General features: G+C 35.9%; 2 protein-coding genes across 2 annotated transcripts; both read left to right on the top strand.

Annotated features, from left to right (window-relative positions):
- The first annotated feature begins 1,585 nt into the window (after nt 1-1,585).
- On the top strand, nt 1,586-5,400 carry LOC130712008 (protein TIC 22-like, chloroplastic). The gene is made up of 7 exons (XM_057561827.1): nt 1,586-2,171; nt 2,270-2,344; nt 3,631-3,687; nt 4,515-4,574; nt 4,671-4,751; nt 4,824-4,859; nt 5,017-5,400. The coding sequence occupies exons 1-7, from the start codon at nt 1,776-1,778 to the stop codon at nt 5,095-5,097; spliced, it is 786 nt and encodes a 261-aa protein (XP_057417810.1). The 5' UTR covers nt 1,586-1,775; the 3' UTR covers nt 5,098-5,400.
- A 6,724-nt stretch (nt 5,401-12,124) lies between these two features.
- Nucleotides 12,125-14,410, top strand: LOC130712007 (xyloglucan endotransglucosylase/hydrolase 2). The gene is made up of 3 exons (XM_057561826.1): nt 12,125-12,548; nt 13,469-13,662; nt 13,855-14,410. The coding sequence occupies exons 1-3, from the start codon at nt 12,264-12,266 to the stop codon at nt 14,222-14,224; spliced, it is 849 nt and encodes a 282-aa protein (XP_057417809.1). The 5' UTR covers nt 12,125-12,263; the 3' UTR covers nt 14,225-14,410.
- The last annotated feature ends 358 nt before the right edge of the window (nt 14,411-14,768 follow it).

Genomic DNA, 14,768 nt, shown 5'->3' on the forward strand with positions numbered 1-14,768 from the left:
ATCATTCACCACATCGATAGGGCTATGCGGAGCTTTATCTGGTCCAAGGGGAGTGGGCAGCGTGGATGGCATTTAGTTAATTGGTCCACAGTGGTTCGGGACAAGTCCCATGGTGGGCTTGGGATGAAGGACATGAGTGATCACAACACCGCGCTCCTTGGCAAAGCGGTGTGGCTGCTCTTGAAGAATTCTAATAAGTTGTGGGTGCAAGTAATGCAGCATAAGTACCTCCGGGATCACACTATCCTTAATGCTCCCCACCGTGCCAGTTCTTCAGCTGTTTGGAAGGGTATCCTTCGGGCTAGAGACAGGCTCCGTGGTGGTTTCAAATTTCGGCTGGGAACCGGCAACTCCTCAATTTGGTACAACGATTGGTCGGGCCATGGTAATCTCTGTGAGCATCTCCCTTTTGTCCACATTACTGATACTCAGTTGCACCTTCGAGACTTGGTAGTGAATAATGCTTGGGATTTTTCGAAGTTGTTTACTTCGATTCCAGAGGAAATGAAGCAGTGGTTTTTGGAGGTCTCTCCTTCAGTTCAGAACACGAGTCACGATGTTTGGACTTGGGGTGAATCAGAACTGGGATTGGATTTGGAAGCTCAAAGTTCCAGAGAAAGTGAGTTCTTTGTCTGGCTTTGCCTGCATGATGCCCTTCCAGTTAATTCGAAAAGATTCCACTGTCACTTGGCAAACTCAGAAGCCTGTTCTAGGTGTTCTTACATCAGAGAGGATGGGATTCATAGCCTCAGGGACTGCACTCACTCTAGGGAATTGTGGTCCCGAATGGGTGCTGGGAGATGGAATAACTTCTGGACCTTAAACTTGTCCGATTGGATTACCTTACATGCGCGTAGTGATCATGCCGTGAAGTTCCTCGCGGGTCTTTGGGGCATTTGGAAATGGCGCTGCAACATGGTAATGGATACAGCTCCGTGGACTATAGATACAGCGTGGCGGAAGATCGCCCATGATCATGATGATTTTCTCAAGTTTATGCAGCCCCAGTTGAGTCATGATGATTCGTTTTGGTTGAGTGTTGTGTGGAAACCTCCTCCAAACCAGTGCATGAAAATGAATGTGGATGGGAGTTTCAGGAGTGATGAAGGTTTGATGGGTACAGGTGGAGCTTTACGTGATAGTTCAGGGAGCTGGGTAACTGGTTTCATGGCTCACTATGACAATGGCAACGCGTTTATTGCAGAAATGTTGGCCCTTCGGGATGGTCTCAAAATCGCTTGGGAGCAGGGGTGTCGCCGTTTGATTTGTGAATCAGATTGCCTTGAATTAGTTCGTAATCTGGCTAGCGTAGATTGGGTGAGTCTGCATAGTCATGGTCACATCCTCAGTGAGATTCGTACCATGCTGCGTTGGAGCTGGAGAATTGATATTGCGTGGATTGACAGAGAAGGGAACAGGGTTGCAGATTGGCTAGCGAAGCGGGGGGCCTCTATTGCGTTGTCCGAGGTTCAGGAGCTGGTGGAGCCTCCTTCTGAGTTACAAATCCTTCTCTTGAAGGACTCTCTTGGTGTCTCTTAGCTTGCTTTTCTTTTTCTGTTGGTTGTTTTCCGATGTATCAAAAAAAAATGACAGAGTAAACCGCTTCAGTCAATGACTCATTGATCTTGTATCCTGACCAAGTCGATGACCGGTACGAGAAAAATAACACTACCCATCTCACTTCACCTTCTTCTCTGTAGAATCGGCAGTCTCTACTTGCTACTCGCCTGAACCACCACCACCACCACCACCACCACAACGACGACACAGACACCATGAACTTGGACAATTTCCACAAAACCTTCGCGGACCTTCAAACCCGCTGCACCACCTTCGTCCACAACCTCACCCTTCTTCGTCCAAACCCTCCTCCTCCTCCCTTCCGGACAAACCTACCTTGGGCCCGGATATCCCAAAACACCTCCGCCACCACCACCGGGCCCGTTCCGGCAGCTAAGTCTTCAATTGAGCAGTGCCTCGAGGGCGTACCCGTTTACGCCCTCAGCAACGCCGCCGAGGAGTTTCTGTTGGTCTCCGGTTCTTCCACCGGCAAGAATCTCGGCCTCTTCTGCTTCAACAAAGACGACGCCGAAGCGCTCCTCCACCAGGTTACTGAAATTGACCCTCACATTCGTCAGGGTTCCAAAGTCGTCCCTGTTGCTCTCAACAAGGTAGTTCACAGTTCACACTCCCCAGTTGTAATTCATCAATTCTCTGTATAATCTTTCAATTGCCGCTATTGAACTTGTTTGTCATCATGTTTTTGTAGGTGTTTCAGCTGAAGGTGGATGGTGTGGCCTTCAGGTTGATACCTGAGTTCTCTCAAGTGGTGAATGCACTGCAAGTGAGTCACTTCATTTCTGGTTTTTTAAGTAGAATTTGTAGGGTTTCCACTGATGAATTTTCAGACCAAAGATTTACAACTAGCTAAAATGTTTAGCAACCCAAATCCTCTGTTTATAGGCTGCAAAAGGAGTTCAATCCTCAAACCTACTACATGTTTGACAAAATTTCAGTTGGGTTGTATTCAAACATGGTTTTTGTCTTAAACAATGGTTTGCAAACTACTATAGGATATGATAAGCTATATTAGTCTATTTTAATCCAATGTTTGATGAGCCAATAGGATGAGTAAGCTTATTCTAGTGACTTATTATATCCATGTCATTGGTAAAAACTTTCTCTTAAGGAGTGCTAGGGTAGTTGTGTTAGAAGCATGTAGGATAGTCACCTTTACCTTGCATCATCACCATTGCAACTTGGAACCCTCCACCACCATTACAGCCACTCGAAACTATCCACCGCATCACTACCCGGTGTCCTCCACTGCCCCTATCTAGTGCCATCCATTGCTGCCACTGCCCAACACCTCATCATCGTCACCGCTCAGCACCCTCCACCACATCAAGAGCCTTCCACCACCACCTCTTGACTCCTCCACTTTCATGGAAGCCTAACAACCTCACGGCTGTAGGGCTCCACCACCCCAATTAAACACCCTCTGCTTCCGCCACTACTTAGGCAACCTCCACCATTGCCTCCGCCACCGAGCACACTTCACACATCAATCACTCAGCACCCTCCACCATCACCACTGTGGGCACCCTCCATCGCTGCTACTGCCCAATACCTTCCACCACCGCTGCCATTGGTGACCTCGATCATTGTTGTCATTTGGAACCCTCCACCACCACCTCCTACCACGGTCGACCTCTGACTATGATGCTTTAGGTCCAATGATATTCTTGAAATTTTGATTGATTACGATGCTCTCTTATGGGAGAATGTGGAAAAAGTTTCTATTTGACCCTTTTTTTTGAAAAAAATTATGTTCTGTGCAACTTGTAATGGAAAGTCTTTCTTTGCGAACAAAAGTAGTTTGTTGATGGAAAGCTTCCCAGGAAGAATTTCCCGAGAATTTGGATTGGTTTTCACTGATACCCAGAATCAGAGCTTGACTGCTATGGTGTGCTAGTCATTACTCGTCAGTTTGGTGGAATTTTCAGAAATTGGTCTTGCATACTGAAATAGTAGTTGATTTGAAGTTTGAAAATGCCTGCATAACCTACTTAACTTGTTACGTTTTATTTGAGGTATACATTAATGATCATTAATGCTTGTACCTTACAGGAGATGGAAAAATCTGGCCTTCCTTCTAGTGACTTCTCTGGTGTTCCAGTTTTCGAGGTTCTTCTCTTAGCTTCTAAATCTGGATATATCATTTGTATTCTTTATCCTGTGTTGCTAGCAATCTGATGATAAGAGGTTCAAGAAATGTTCTGCAGCATGTTACAGCAACAATAACAACCTAGCCTTTGCCCAATATGTGGGGTTTGCTTTTGCCACATGTTAATGCTATATAAATTTTAGGTAAAAAGACAAAAACAAACACAATATTTGTAGTTCTGGTCCTTGTCTCAGTAGTGACAGCCTCGATAGCTCTTTTGAGCAGAGAATGCAGAGTTTCTGTGCTTCTTATCTGTTTATAGAAAGAAGCACAATTATACAAAAGTGGGTGGATGATCAAGGACATGCCTGATGTGTACAAGCACATGTATAAATAGAAAGGAAATATTTTCAAAAGAAAAATAAAATGATCTTGTACCTTAGAACTTCATGATTATAATAATAAAACCCCTTAAATTTCAAAACTTATGGGGTTGACATGGTCTTTTCTTGTGAAGCATTAGTGAACAAGTGATGCTGAGTGGTCGAGTGTGAAGTTCGCTCGTAAGGTATCTTTTTCATATTTGTGTGTAAAAATCTCACTGGCCTTTAATATCTGCAGGTCTTGGATCTGAATGTGTTCTACATGCTCAATGGGTTTATAATGTTTGTGTGATGAAAAAAGAATACTTGATAGTTGATACTATATTTATAGAGACACTAATAACTTGATTTAATCTACTGTTCTACTTGGGATGACTATCCGTATAATCTTATCATAATTTGTGATTACACTTCATATCTCTTCATGTTATGTTACCATCATTTATTTTCTTGGTGGGTTTCAGTCCAGAAGTCTGATGTTGAAGAGCCAGAATAAGAGATACCGTCCACTTTTCTTCAGAAAGGTGCAGTTGAAGTGCCTCCATTGAGTTACACAAGTTTAGGTAGTTGTAAATGAAGCCGAGAAATTTTTCGTTTCTAACCTTCTAAATTTTTGACAGGAGGACTTAGAAAATTCACTTCAACGAGCCGCCCGTGAGCAAAATAAATTGAATCCTGCTATCAGACAAGGGGACATACAGGTATAGACTACAACAGCCCCCTCAATGCGTGACCTGTTTTTCCAATGGATTTACCCATGATTTATTTTTCAGGTTACTGCTCTAGAGGATTTAATAAAGGAAATGAAGGTGAGTGTCGACGTTACTGCAGAAGTTCATTCAACATGTTGTGTTGTTATTCCCTCTCTTTTCTGTGGGAGTTTTTCTTTCCTTCTTCTATTCTATTCCTTTTATATGTAAGCAATCTATTGTGTAACTTGAAACTAACAATAACATAATTTTGCAGGAAAAATCAACATCGAAATGGAACGATGTTGTTTTTATACCTCCTGGATTTGATGTTTCAACTGACTCCAACCAGCAATAGTTCAGGAATATGTAAATGAAATTGATCACTCATTTCACTTTTATACACCTGGTATTAGCTTAACCCATGACACAGACTTCTGACTGCAAACTCTTAAATACCGATGGCAATATGAAATGTTATTGAAGAGAACTGCTGAATTTTCATTTTCTGCTTTGATTTTCATTATCAAGTAGGTTAGAATGGACTTCATAGTCTGTTTTTGGATAATTGTTGAGTGTAACGGGAACGGACTTTCATCCCGATCCATATGAATTGCGTTCATTTTTTGTCTTGACGTGCATGTCCTAACATTCATTTCTATTCTTGTGTCTATCTCAATATTACAATACTATTCATCTGTGCATGTGAACTGTGGAGACTAGCATATTTTCATGCACGTGTGCACCAACTGAAATATCTTTGGATGGTACCACTTGGAGATGCATCAATTAATTGTGAGATTGCTAATGACTGTGGTGGTAAGATCTAACATGATTATCTCACAAAATTGTCCATCACTAAATATGAACTTGCGAGATTAGATATTTAGATTGCAGGTAGCTCTGCATTCTTTGCCAAAGTTTCCCTTCACAACTTACACCCTTGAATAAACAATTTCCTTAGTTTAATCGATCTGATCTCCTTAGTTTTTTTGAGCTAATTAACATTGATCTCTTTAGGCACTGCTTTTATGTCGTAGTCGCTTTGTTTGTTGGGGCAATGCCCCTCCCTGCAACAAAAAAAAAAGTATTTCTACATTAAAAAACTCATCAAATTTAGTCGTTCTATCAATTTTCATAACCTAAAATTCTTAAATTTTCAATTTTTAGAAAAATATTATAGGTTTTATGATGGGTTGGAGATTTGAAATAATTTTTAAGTTTAATATTATACACTTGATTGTAAATTTTGTTTAAAAATAAATAAAATTTGTTGTTATTCCTTTTTTAATTTATCAATTTGAGAAGTGTACTTTATAGTCTACTTATTTACATTTTTTTAGCTGCAACTACTTAGTAATTATGAATTTGGTTAAATATTTCCTACACAAAACCAACAAGATGTAACATAAACTGATAGATAATTGGGTTCTTCAAGCATTTAGTCCAGGGTTCGATTTCAGAGTTTCCCGCGGATCCAAAAGTATTTGTTGGAGAAAAAAAATTATTTCCTACAAAATATTGGTGGATCAAAATCACATAAGAACCAAAACTATTTGAACTTTGTTTTGAAGTAATGGGGCCAAGCGGTATGTGCATGTCACTTGATACATGTGATTTGAATTTGAATGAAAAAGTAAGGCATGAGTGCCTTTAATTTTCACTTTCACTTTTTTTTTTCATATTTTGAATTTATATTTATATTTTCATATTTAATTACAAATTTGATAATATTTTATTTCGTTTCAGTTTTGTACATATTTTTGCTATTTTCTATACAAATTTTTTAGATTAAAAATGAAGTGGAAATAAAGTGTTTTGTGTTTAAAGTTGAAAATAAAAACTAAAAACTGGAATTCAAATAAAAATTATTTCATGTGAAAAAACTTCTAGGAAATTAAGTACTAAATCGATAACCTCTCAATAGATAAGTTTAAAAAAGGCAAACTGTAGCCAAGGTTGGCAAATTCTGGAATTCTTGTCACATTGTGGTCTCATTTAACTTTCTCCTAGACACTGCTATTTCATTTCGTCTTTCACGTGATCACTGTTACATGGAACTTATCTATAGTAACTTGTGCGTGATTATAAACAATAATTTTCGAACCAACACATTGTCAAATTTCAATGGACTATTGTTGTCTAAATGCTAACCACAGGAAAAATATAGAATACCTTGAAACAATTAATTGAAAGCTTTGGAAACTTGTTTGAAATATAAAAAATGACCGTGAAACGTATTTGAAGAATTGATCTAAAATTATTATTGGAAGATATTGAAAATGTTGCTGGGAAGAGAAGAGACAAACAATAGACCTTGCATTCGATCTAGCAAATCGGATCTCAAACCTTAAAAAGATTGTTGATAAGCTTAAAGCTGCTAAAAGAATGAAACTATTGGATCTAGGAGAAAAATATTTGAATGTGTCAAAGTAATATTTGTAACAAGACAAGTTAGTTATATAATATTATGTTGTGTTATACAATTTTTTAATGTGCATGTTTTATGATTTTTTACTTTTAACTGAGAATAGTTTATTCATGTAATCATGTTTATTATTAAACGTGCATGTATGTAAAATAAAAGAACTTATATAACTAATTTAGGTGTTATAAATTTAATATGCTTATGTAACTCTGTGATGACTTGCATCATTTATAAACATGTTGAGGTCCCTAAGTTGACATTCTCGTGCAGGCTAAACAATACCTCTTATTTAGAGATACTAAACATAATAACTTCAAGTTAGGTAGGTAATATTGTTTGCTTTAGTTGAGAGTGGCCAATTTAAAGGCGTGTTTGACCTCACAATTCTAGTTTTGCATTGATAGATATTGCGACACTAATTGGTGGCAGTCGTATAAGTTGATGTTAATTTAGAATTTACACTTTTGCCAACATTCTAGGTGAGTTACGTTAGATTAGAGTAAATCGATCCTCCTTTTCCGATGTATAAAAAAAAAAGAGTTAATCGACCCTAGAGTTAACCGACCCTATAATTAAGTTAGATTCATGTCTTTTAATTTCAAGCGTAATTTCAATTCCAACGTTCATATTATGCAGACCGATTTTTGTCTACTTAGCACCAGCTACTTGCATTGCTATAAAATCTATGGTTCACCAGCTACTTGCATTGCTATAAAATCATGGTTTGAGCAAAAGTTATAACAGATGTTTTTGTTCAAAGTTCAAACCATAGATTTTGACTTTTTCAAATAAAAATCCAAACATGTTATGAAGTTTCATTTGGTATGGAACTATGAAAATAGAACCCACCCATTCTGGATGTTAAACGTTCAACTCACCGTGTCTGCCACCCCAACCTCTGCTAGCTGTCCTATTAAACCATCAACCAAACCAGTTTTCATCACGGGTCGAGTCGGTTACTAGAAACTCAAATGTTGCATCTGTAGTTGCTTTGGTTTATGGACATTATATTGGCATTAAAAAATGAGACGCGTCTTTCTTCAAACAGAATATTAAGGTCACTAATTAAATTATGTTCCTTCTATTTGGATCAAATTAAAAGCTGGACATACAATGAAACAATCCAGATTTGGGTTTATGACAATTTTTGACAATCATTTGAAAAATGCAAAAACACATTTCTATCGGCCTAATATAGCTAGAATGAGTTTTTTTTACCTTTTTTATAATTCTGTAATTTGTAGCGGTAAAGACTCGTCACAAACTTCCGATGTTAGAAGGATATATAACAACACCTTGATTTGGGGTTTAATAATTATTTTCCAATTAAATATTCTCTATGGACCATGGTGTGTGTATATATGATACATCCATGATATTTAATTCCACAATTATTCTCGTTAATCATTGTCACCGCTCACTAATTGATGCCATATAGTACCTACTTTAGTCTCCACCAAAAGCATATGCCATAAAAGATTGGTAGAGAGGGTCTCATCATTGAGCTATATAAGAGGACGAAATCACACATTTTTTATGATCGATCTATCCTTGCTTTTCATGAAAAATGTGACTTCAGGAGGAATTAGTAGCTTTGATTAATTAGTTTATCTTATATATGTGACAATATATCATCGTGACCAACCAATTTAGTTGCATTGAGCTATTTCACTGTCTATTATATTCCTTACTCACATTCATCTTGTTGTTAGTCTTTTTGTTTCTTACAACTTTCAAGTCCCTTTCAAATTGCAATACCATTACTTCCATATATTGGCTTTCTCAAATCTATCCTATAAATCATCAACCCCCACAAAAGTTTCTTTATCAAAAAGAAAGTTATATAACATTATTGCGGAAAGCATCACTCATATGGATCGATTTGTACTGATATGCTAGTTGTTTTCTTGAAGAAAATTATTTGCAAATATCTCTATAGCGTAAATCTTTAATAGACGTTTAGAATAAGAAAAAAAAAAGAGAAGAATAATTCATGTGATATATGAAAATAGGAAAATAGATGCATTTCAATTTGGGTGTATGCACTATATTTGAAATATAAGTATTATTATTAATTATTTCTTATATTAAAGAAAACATACTTCTTGATAGAAACTAGAAAGTAAAACAGAAAGAAGAGACGGACATTAATCAATTTCCCCAACCATACGCATTTACATAAAAATTAGGTCCATTTAAAGTGCTATCATTCTAACACTCATTAAATAACTTGTTAAATAAGGCATCATTCATTTTAGTGGCTTTTTGCTATAAAAAAAGGTTGGAGATTCTGCAAGCTGTTTCCCATACGTTGATTCCCACTTACTAACTCCCCTATAGCCTATAATCTGCGCTTCTCTTCCAATATACAGTTAGTGAAGGTTAATAAACATTAGATGGAGGAAAGACTACACTTCAATGATGATTCACACTGATATGGACTTTTCAATTATTCATATGTAATTCTATATCCTAAAATTTTAGTGACTAATAATGCATATATTTGGTTCAAGTGGTACAAACTCATTAATTATATTCTCTTTGTTTGCAAAGATATTAAGAGAAAAAAAGATAAAGAAATAAAAGATATAACACCCTTATTTGATAGAATAAGGGAGAAGGAGCGATCATTTGAGTATCTTATATGATATTATCGCCCCTATTTTATTCATTTCATTTTATTTCAGATCTCTATATTATTTATAGAAATTAAATTGAATTACGAGTTAGTCCACCACTTTATTGCAATCTCTCCAAATTGAAAAAAGAAGTTGGGCACTTGCTTTATTTAATTTTTTATGTTTTACCCATTTATCAGGAGTTTGAAACCATCAGAAATATGTCTTCAAGCGACCAAAATTTTTTTTAAGTTCGTCAAATAAAACTGTCTTTAGATATAAAAATTAATTTTCTCTCTCTTTACTTTTACATAAAATAACTTATGTATTGACATCCATTTTCCCCTCACAAGTCACATCATTCTTTTTACTCGTCTTTTTTTTTTCCTCTTAAACTAAATAGAAGGGACAATCCTGCCGAAAGGACCAGAATATGAATTTTCCTAGTTGAAACAGCCTGTAATAGTACTACTCCCTCATGTCCTATTTATAAGCATAAAAGAGAAGAAAAATCTTGGTCCTTTTTATAAGAATCAAATGAAAGTTTGAGCTATATTAATGATTTTTTTTCCAATGATGCTCTTATTAATTCTAACTTGTAAAATGTGTCTCATTGATGAGGTGATCAATGAAACATTGCCAATTTGCCATACTCTTCAAAAATTGTACCATTATGGATGCCCTCATTCCAAGGTTGATTTATTCAAATGTTTGGACCAATATTTATCAGAAAATCTATCCTTGGCTAGGGAAGTGGGTAACATAGAATTGTGGGGCGCAGGCAGCAGGAAGCTAGATCATGCACAAGTAAATCTTGCCATTAATAATCCTTCATACAAGTATTGATTTTATATGCACCGTACTCGTGAGAAGTAAATGCATATTAATTGATTTGAATAAATTTTCTTATTTCTCTGTTTGTTTCTCCATTCGCATCCAAAGTTTTTGCTGTCAGCTTTGGAAAAGACAAACTAGAACTAGCAGCAGCAAACAGAGTTATCAGCATCACGGAAGTGGATAACCATGCCATGTCATTTGCACTCTCGTGATTGTGTATTTTTAACCCCCAACATCAAATAATAGTAATAATGTGTCACAAATTTCAAAATTCTTTGACATTGAAATTTGAATTGAAAATCTAGCTTGTGGAATGGTACATGACCCTTCCACATGGCGTCATTTTACTGGATCCACAAATCATGATTGGTGGTCCCTTTAAGTTGTAATTAAAATGCCTTCATGGCTTTATTCTCCTCCCCCATACCAGAGCCAGTTGGCATCCATTCATCATCTAATTTTCTCTTTTTCAAAAAAATAATAATAAGAAGAATTTTTGTTCCAAATCATACAAAAGTGGGGTCTCCCCTATATACATAAGTTAATATTCTCACTTTATACACATTTACAGCAAGAGAGTGAAGGAAGGTACGATGGAAAACATGTGAGAGATATAATATCATTAATATGTGGTATGATATAAAAAAAAAAGTAAAAAAAAAATGAGTGAAAAATGAGATAGAAGAGAAAATGAAGTGTGATGTAAAATCAATGCATTTTTGAATCTAAACACCAGAATATCATCAAGACTTTCCCAATTTTTTTGGGAATGTTGTTCATTATCACACCTATAGTGAATGGTTTAGATGCAAACTAAGAAGTACTTATTAAAATTTATTCAATGTTTTTTTTCTAGTAAATAAATTTTAATAAGCTCGTATTCAAACATGTTGAATGTGATGAAAAAAAGACATTACTCATTGCTCATACTTCTTTTATAAGGTTGTCTAAATGATTCTAGACAATGTTTGAGTTGAATTACACTAATCATAGGTAAACCAATGATATTTAGAATAAAAGGGTTTATCAATTATTCAATTGGTTCATTAAAGTGAGGTAAAGTTACCCCATATCATCTAGACTACTTTTTTATGTGATGAAAGTATCCTTCACAAGTAATATAATTCAAATTTGAAACATTTATATTTAAGTGAGACTAGCTCTCACGACCTAAGTTTTATTCATACACAAAATTTAAATCTCATATTCTCAAATAATAGCTCAAGTGATAAGAGCATGAAAAATAATAAGTTGAGGATGAAAATATTCAAAAATCAATCTCTAAATGATGTAATTTATTTTTTCAATATAAAAAAAAAACCTCACACTAGTATTTAAAAGGAATCAAACTTTATCCAACCACCAAATACCAATTACTAATAATTGTAGATACTGAGGGTAGCATCCTTTGCACAAAGTCACAAACCCACAAAATATAACCAATGCATACCCAAACAAAAGCTTCCAGCTTTTAAAGCTTGCTAAGCTGGCACCAGCTTTTGGTCCTTCCAATCCAGCCCCCAGTTATTGCTTCTTCACGCGCCTCACCATACTCCTGCCATACCCAAACTCTTGTATATATAAATACACCTCTTTCAAACACATTACTTCATATCACAACAAGCTCAATCTCTTTCCAAAATGGCTTCTTCTACTCATAGTTATGGCTTTTATGTGTTTATGCTGATGGGAATAGTGATTAGCACTATGGTAGCAACTTGTGCTGGAAATTTCCACCAAGACTTTGATCTAACATGGGGTGATAACCGTGCTAAGATATTCCAAGGTGGTCAGCTTCTATCTCTTTCCCTAGACAAAGTCTCTGGCTCTGGCTTCAAATCAAAGAGAGAATACCTCTTTGGGAGGATTGATATGCAGCTCAAGCTTGTTGCTGGCAACTCTGCTGGCACTGTCACTGCTTACTACGTATGTCTTTTTTTTTTTTCTCACAATGACACTTATTACAGAAACTCATTCGAAAACCACTTTGATATCAAAATTATGGTTAACAAAAAAAAATTAAGAAAAGTTGTTTCGGTTTACTATGATATTGATCTCAGTGTCATTTTTGAAAGTGTTTGCAAATTTGAACTTACACACTATTTTCATAACATGATTGTTCTTAATATTATTTTTTTCGAAACAAGAAATAATTTTTCAATAAAACAATGTGGTGTGAAATTTATTCTTTTGGGTATATATATAGTATATATTGTATACATACAGTATGCTCATACTTTGTAATTTTTTTTTCATTTTTACTATGACAAAACTATATGTACCCATTCATTGTATCTGTCACTATTATTGCTCATGCTAGCTAACACAGAAAAGCTACAGAATTTGTGTGTCTTATAGTTTTAGGTAACTTTAGAATTGATTCTTCATGAAATAAGACCATTATTGACATGCTTTAACACTTTAGGCATCAACATTTGTCAAACTCAACTGTACATTCACGAGAAGTGATATTGTGGGAGCAAACCCATACAACAAGTTAGACTACAGAATATCTCCTTGTCAACAACTATTGCTTTTTTTAATTCATTCCATGGTGCTTTAAAAACATTGATGTATACATTAATCAACTTGGTGTTTTTTAAAACAGAGGAATTCACTTGCGCGTGACAGGGGAATGAAGATAATGTTGACTTAGTAGTCCAAAACATTTTTAAATATTAGAAACTTTTTTTAGAAAGCATTTAAATATTAGAAACCTAAGCTCGTGACATAATTTATTAGGGAAAAGAAAATGGATGAAGTAAATTCCCCAAAGAAAAGCTCCTTTTTCTTTTTGTTACCCATATCAATTACATATAGTATAATATCAATGTTGTGTGGTGCAGTTGTCATCCCAAGGGCCAACACATGATGAAATTGATTTTGAGTTCTTGGGAAACCTAAGTGGTGATCCCTATATTCTTCACACAAACGTCTTCACCCAAGGCAGAGGAAACAGAGAACAACAGTTTTACCTCTGGTTTGACCCCACAAGAAACTTCCACACTTACTCAATCATTTGGAAGCGCCAGCACATCATGTAAGTAAATATATATTTTATTATTTTTTATGGATGAAAATTTAGGGTGAAAGGATGATGCCCTCAAGTGGGGACTCGAATCATTAACGTGTCAGATACGAGAGTCTAATGCTTCACTCTACTATTAAGTTACGCATATATAAAATTCAGTTTTTGTTCATTTCTAATAGACAATTGGGTTAACTACTGCAGATTCTTGGTGGATAACATGCCAATAAGGGTATTCAAGAATGCTGAATCTGTTGGTGTTCCTTTCCCAAAGAACCAGCCCATGAGAATCTATTCTAGCCTTTGGAGTGCTGATGACTGGGCCACCAGAGGTGGATTGGTGAAAACTGATTGGTCCAAAGCACCCTTCACAGCATACTACCGCAACTTCAAGGCCACTTCAATTTCAACAGGGTCTTCAAATCCAAATTCTGGAGCTGAGTATCAGACAAATGCACTTGATGCTTATGGCAGAAGAAGACTGAGATGGGTTCAGAAATACTTCATGATCTATAACTACTGCAATGATCTCAAGCGATTCCCTCAAGGCATTCCTGCTGAGTGTAGGAACTAGGCACTGATCAAAATAAAACTCACTTCTTGAGTTGGATTTGAATGGTCTTTGTAAAATATGTTGTCTTTAAGATTATTTAATGACTTGCTCTATTCATCTTGTTCTTCTACTTCCTTTTTTTATTCAAAACAATAATGTACATTAAGAGGCATAATAATAAAATTCTTTGTACCACTTTTCTCATCAGTATGGGGAGTTGGTATCTCATCCTCCCAGTGAAGCCCATCATGTTTGCAAGAGAATTAAGCAAATCTAAGCACATAAAAAGGAATCAAAGTATACTATATTCTGTGCATTATGGGTAAGAGAAAAAGGAGATGGAATTCTAAGGGGTGGACTCTATTTGCACTAGTTTCATTTTGTACATTATATATTATCTTCCCAAACATGGCGACACTTATCAGTTAGATGTGTCAATACAATTAGTAAGCTGAACGGCTTGCGATAACGGGAATAAAACCAGAACAATGAGTCGAAAAATTGGGATAATGAATATGATGTACCACCTAGTCTCTTTTTTCTTAAATTGCACTTATGACAACCA

This window comes from Lotus japonicus, chromosome 4, assembly GCF_012489685.1.
Source record: "Lotus japonicus ecotype B-129 chromosome 4, LjGifu_v1.2".
NCBI lineage: Eukaryota > Viridiplantae > Streptophyta > Magnoliopsida > Fabales > Fabaceae > Lotus > Lotus japonicus.